The 5,824-nt window shown below is 43.4% G+C and overlaps 1 protein-coding gene across 1 annotated transcript; it reads right to left on the bottom strand.

Moving 5' to 3' along the window:
* Positions 1-206: 206 nt before the first annotated feature.
* On the bottom strand, positions 207-3,812 carry LOC125545532 (laccase-25). The gene is made up of 5 exons (XM_087545602.1): positions 3,656-3,812; positions 2,581-2,735; positions 1,884-2,263; positions 649-1,608; positions 207-505 (listed from the first exon to the last, which is right to left on the bottom strand). The coding sequence occupies exons 1-5, from the start codon at positions 3,761-3,763 to the stop codon at positions 375-377; spliced, it is 1,734 nt and encodes a 577-aa protein (XP_087401728.1). The 5' UTR covers positions 3,764-3,812; the 3' UTR covers positions 207-374.
* Between the last annotated feature and the right edge of the window lie 2,012 nt (positions 3,813-5,824).

The following is a 5,824-nucleotide window of genomic DNA, read 5'->3' as shown; positions in this document are numbered from 1 at the left end:
CCCTAGGTGGTGCTTCATCTTAAGACCATGACTGTTGGTGCTGCTCTTCTCGGTTCTATGTTGTCTTAGCTCGTGTGTATGTGTGCACGCATGCACGCATTGCATTGTTTTAGAGAGTAGCTCTTTTATTTCTTCCAATTTCTTTTTGAGGAGAATATTTCTTTCAATTGATGCTTCAGTGAAGTGCCATTTTAAACAAATTCACGTAAGATGACAGACAAACACCCATCACAATCATATTACAACCAAACTTACAAAAACTAACAAGTAATGCAGAGCTATTAAAATACCAACCAATTATATATATGGTAGCCTCTTTAGCTCTTCTTTATTCATGTACAGATTAAAATAATTGACCCTAGTTAGGTTATCCATCAACATTGCGGCAGGTCTTTAGGTGGCGGCGGCAGAGAAGTATCCGGTGTGGGCCCGTCCTGAACCTCAAACACCATTCCCAACCCGAGATCAAGATGAGCCTCGAAGTGACAGTGCATGTACCACGTCCCTGCAATTAACATACAAGCAATTTTAGTTAGCTTTGTCAAGCTCAAACCATCATAGCAAGCTAACAACATCACATCATGATTCTAACTTTTTAAGGAAATGATATATACTAGTAGGAATATATATTTAGTGCATGATGTGTACCTGGATTGTCGGCGATGAAGCGGATGACAGCCCAGCCACCGGTGGGGACGAGGACGGTGTTGCGCTCTTGGGGGTTGACGAGGTTGAATTGCCGCGCCGCGGTTGTCTGGTTGTAGTTCCCAAAGCCCTGTGCTAGGACGAAGAAGTTGAAGCCGTGGAGGTGCATGGGGTGGCTCTCCTTGGCGATGAGCCGCGTGTTCTGGAGCACCATCTCCACCGTCTCGTTGTACCGGAGCGTCCGCACCTTGGTCGACTTGGTTGTGTACTGCATCGTGGCGTTGTTGCTCGCGTCGGCGGTGTAGTCGAAGAGGACCGGCGGCTGGTCGGGGAAGTCGCGGGTGTAGACGCCCGCCGTCAAGTTGCTGTAGTGGGCCTCGAGCATGGAGGTGCTCCTCGGCGGCACGAAGGACGCGTTGTTCATGCTCGACGCGAACATGGTGCGGCTCCGGTTGCACAACGTCTGCTCCGGCTGGCAGTCGGCGACGCCCATCCCGACGGTGACAAACATGCGGGTGTCCACCGCGAGCGGCACGGTCGGCTTGCCGGGGAGCACCAACGCGGTGAGGTTGGAGAGGAACCTGTGGGCGGTGTTCGTGTCGTTGAACTCCGGCAACTGTGGAAGCGCAGGCGGCGAGGTCGTGTTCGGTCCGCCGGCGTACTCTAGCACCGCCGTCGCGTTGGTCCTGCTGAACGGCGGCCCCGACGGTATCCCACTATCATAGGGAGACGCCGCCATGTAGTATCGCCCGACGACGGCGTCCGCGACCATGAGCGCGTCCACGGTCTGCCCGGGCCCAACCACCACCACGTTCGTCTTGTACGGTGTGGTGTAGCACGCGTCCGCCGCCACCACGGTGAAGGTGTGGTTCGCCACCTTGAAGAACAGAGGCGTGTTGAGCGCAGCGTTGATGATCCGGAGCAGGTACGTCTCGTTCTTCTTCACCTCGAACATGTGCGTCTCTGCACGCAAACCCAAAATTCATCAAAAGTTGCACCCCTTCCGTTCTAAATTGATGTAACTCTAGGTTTGTTCTAAGTCAAACTTATATAAGTTTGACATAAAATATACTGAAATTTACAACATTAAATATACGTATATCTGTATTGTATGAAAATGTATTCTATAAATATGGTCAAATAAAAATCTGACTCGGGACAAAGCTAGAACTTTCATTTACTACATCAACCACAAATTAAGAACAATCTTACGCCGATGAAGGTTAACTGGCACATACGATTTGGGGCGGAGCAGTTGTAGAAGTCTCCCGGCTTGCCGTTGATGGTGTAGGCGTCGGCTGGCCCGGCAGGAATTCCGGTGAGTAGCGCCATCTGCTGCAAGTCAAATACATTGGCGTTCCACCACTCCCCGAACATGATGATCTCCTCCTTGTCGGGCTTGGTGAAGGGGTAGGCCTCGGCGCCGCCGCGGGGCAGGATGATGAGGGCACCATAGACGGTGGCGCGGAGGAAGGAGAAGTGGGCATGCCACCAGAGCGTGCCCTCCTGCCCGGTGACGTTGAAGCGGTAGGTGTAGTTGCTGCCTGGCTGGACGGGGCACTGCGTGACCATCGCCGGCCCGTCTGCCCACTGACTGCCACGCTGGAATATGCCATGCCTGCATGGGTCGACATTTTGGTACCCGAAAATTAAATTGTACCCCTTCATTCCGTATTACTTAGCAACATTTGTTTTATTTTAAGTATAATTCATAGATTGCAGAAAAATACTAACATTTACAATAGCAAATAAATGAAATATAAAAATATGTTTTCATATAATACCAAAATAAAATATGAAAATATATTTCCACGACGAATGTGTGTTGTTATCTCTTCTATAAACGTGGTTAAACTTCACAAAGTATGACCTAAGACAAAACCAATATACTAAGTATTTTTAGGACATATATATACTAAGTAATATGATTATTACCAGTGGATGGTCATGTCGTATGGCGATTCATTGACGAGGTGTACAACCACCGTGTCACCCTCGCTGGCCCGAATCGTCGGGCCCGGTAGCTGGCCATTCACCGCCGTGATGATCCTGTCCGGCTGGCAGAGCTGGCTAATGGAGAGGTTCCCGACCTGGTGAGTGAGATCAAATATTTATTATATGGAAGGTTACCACCAAATAGATAGAAACTGTGAAGTACACGAGGGGTAAAAGACACTCAACATGTTTTGAAGTATATATTTCATTGTTTATTACTCCTTAGTTGACTTCTGACAATTTTTTGTCCTGTTTAGGAGATATTAATTGCATTATTGTGCCAATACGACAAATAGTTATTCTTCCATTTTATTGTTTTTCTCCAAAGCTAACAATCTTGAACCAGATGTCAAGATGATGTGACAGCTGACTAGATGGACAACTTGAACCCGTTTTTTGTTATAGACGTATTCAATGTGGCGCCTGAGCAGTTTGGCGTAATTCGACAAGAAATTAATAGAACTCGGTTGAAATCGATGAAGTATGAGACAATTTGACAGTAATTTTTAAGGGCTTAAAATCGGAGTCATGACTACAAGGTAAAAACCGATTGTTTTCTTTTCCAGAAATAATAATTGGCAAGTGTTGTTGGAGAATTAGGCAACTACATATTGCACCTCCACTTGTTATTTACACATGGACCTTTGAGAAGGAATTACAGAAATTCTTCATTGGCCAAGCCCATATATTCTAGCATGTGTCTCATGACGATACAACTGTCGATCCAACCAAAATAATGCGTTGTTGCATGGTGGCTAGGTGCAAGACTAAACAAAGGCTAAGTGTAAGCATATTAACGATGACATACATGGATACCCAGTGTCAAGAACAGAAGAAAAGATGGCATACATACCCCTAATAAACAAAAATGCATGCACCTAGGATACTATCGATTAAGAAAGGTATAAACCGGCAGGTAACTAAACTCGATGAGATAAAACTATGTGCATGGAAAGTATGCATGAGAAGTGAAGAACACAATTGTATGCACATAGGAAAAGCAGTGCTCAATTACATTGAAGGTGTGCTCCACAATGGCAGCGTGGGCAGCCGAAGCAACCAATGCTAGAGCAAGCGGCAGAAGGAGCGACCAGGACCTCGCCATGTCCGTACTTGAATGCATGCAGCAAGGAAGGGCCGAACAGAAGATTTGATTGATTGATTTGTGCAGTTAGTATGTCGGTATATATAGAGGTGAGAGACGTTCAGCTGACCAATTTGCATTTTCAAACACAAACGGCATTTGGGTGCTGAAAGAGAAAGAAAGAGGGACGTTTTGATTAGCTTCAAAAGTCCATTTTTTTCGAGTAAAACCTTCAGAAAGTCTTACTTGCGCGTCAGAGTACTACTGTTGAGTACGACCGGACCACAAGTGCCCAAGTTCGTTAAGTTATTATTACTGCATATGCAGGCTAATTTTATTCCAGTGCAAGTTGAAGAATCAATACCCGTGTGTTAGTAAAAGGCTAATATCGTGTGCTTGTTTAGGAAGTGTTACGGAGAGTAGTTATTCGAGGCCACTCGGCTCCTCTCTTTTTTTTCGAAATGGAAGGCCACTCGGCTCCTCTTAAACACACACGTTTGCATTTATATGTCAACGGTACCGTACAGTGTGTCATCTTTCCTGACAGCGATCAGTCTTGGGTTACTGATGAGATTAAACTTACTTTCTTTTTGAAGAAGTTGTTGAACTTTTGGAGGGATTGACTAGGAGAAATAACAAGGCAATGCGCCTTTACTTTTCTACTAGGACTGCTGTGCAAGGTAGAGCTTGCTTGTCATCGACATCTTCGACGATGACTTCGTCTTATCATGATCCAGAAAGATCCTTCCTTTCAACTATATTGTGTTATTTTAGAGAAAAGTATATTGTCTTCATTCCATCCTAATATACTACTCCCTCCGTCCGGAAATACTTGTCATCAAAATGAATAAAAATGGATGTATCTAGATGTATATTAGTTCTAAATACATCCCTTTTTATCTATTTTAATGATAAGTATTTTGATACGGGGGGAGTATGTTTCTTCATATATGATCCAGGCACCGCCAAAAAAGAGGCTAATGCCTGACGGCCTAGCTACCACAGTTCACCAAAACTCACTAGTACAAAAAAGGATCTAGAGGATATTCACCACCGTGACGGTTTCGTTTTCCAACTCAATGCAACTGGAGGTAAGTCTATTTCAATGCTATTACAAAAAAATGTGATTTGAGTATGAATTTTTGAATTAATAATATAAGAACTAAAATGTAAATAGTTATGATTTATTGTATTTTATCATTATAGGATTGTAGTAGTGGTTGCACCCAACTTCGGTGCACCCACGGAGTGAACAGTAAATTCAAAAAGATCAAAAACTTCGTGGAGGTGATTATGAGCAAATGGTTTAGGAGCTTGCAAAGTTTGGTCACCAGAAAACATCAAATGATCTCCATACAAAACGAAATACAGATGATGCCCTGCACCCAGTTACTGTTCACATGTTTTAAGCACAAATTTTGTTTTTTTTTTGTACAAGGCTCCTCGGATGTTACTTCTCCACCAAATTTTGCAAGCACCTAAAACATTTGGTCATAATCACATCCACAAAATTTTAAAAAAAATCAAAATATTTTGCTAAGTTTTTTATCGTGGGTGCACCGGTGGTGCAATGTTCGTGGGTGCACAAAAACTACACTCATTGAATACAAGTAACATAATAGTTTTGCTCACGCTATTGCGTGCTGATGTATTCTTCCGAGCTCATATGCTCCCTGATGAATAGTAAAAGCAAAACCATAGTAAAAAATCAAAGTGCAAACTTGACAAATGTTCTCAGTGCTTGCAAATTCTCATCCTGAAATAACATTCTTGGAAGTCATGGTAAAAAATTGACACTCCAAAAATGCTATATTCGAAAGCATTTTGGAGTTCTATTTTTTTTGCCATGACTTCCACAAATGTTATTTCGGAATGAAAATTTGCAAGCACCGAGAACATTTATCAAAGTTTGCACCAAAAATATTTCAGAATTTTTTGAAGTTTATTTTCATTTTGTTTTGAATTTACTATTCAAAAGTAGGAGGGGACTTTCGGCTGAAGGCCTTTTCCCATGCATAGTTGTATGTTGAGGTGGTATATTTGCCTATTGAGAAAAGTAGATGAGTTGGAATCACCTATTTTGTTATGGAGAAACCAGTT

The sequence above is a fragment of the Triticum urartu genome, chromosome 1A (assembly GCF_056163025.1).
Source record: "Triticum urartu cultivar PI428250 chromosome 1A, HENAU_Tu73, whole genome shotgun sequence".
Classification (NCBI taxonomy): Eukaryota; Viridiplantae; Streptophyta; class Magnoliopsida; order Poales; family Poaceae; genus Triticum; species Triticum urartu.
Note: the sequence above shows the minus strand (reverse complement) of the source record. Positions and strands in the feature narration are given on the sequence as shown.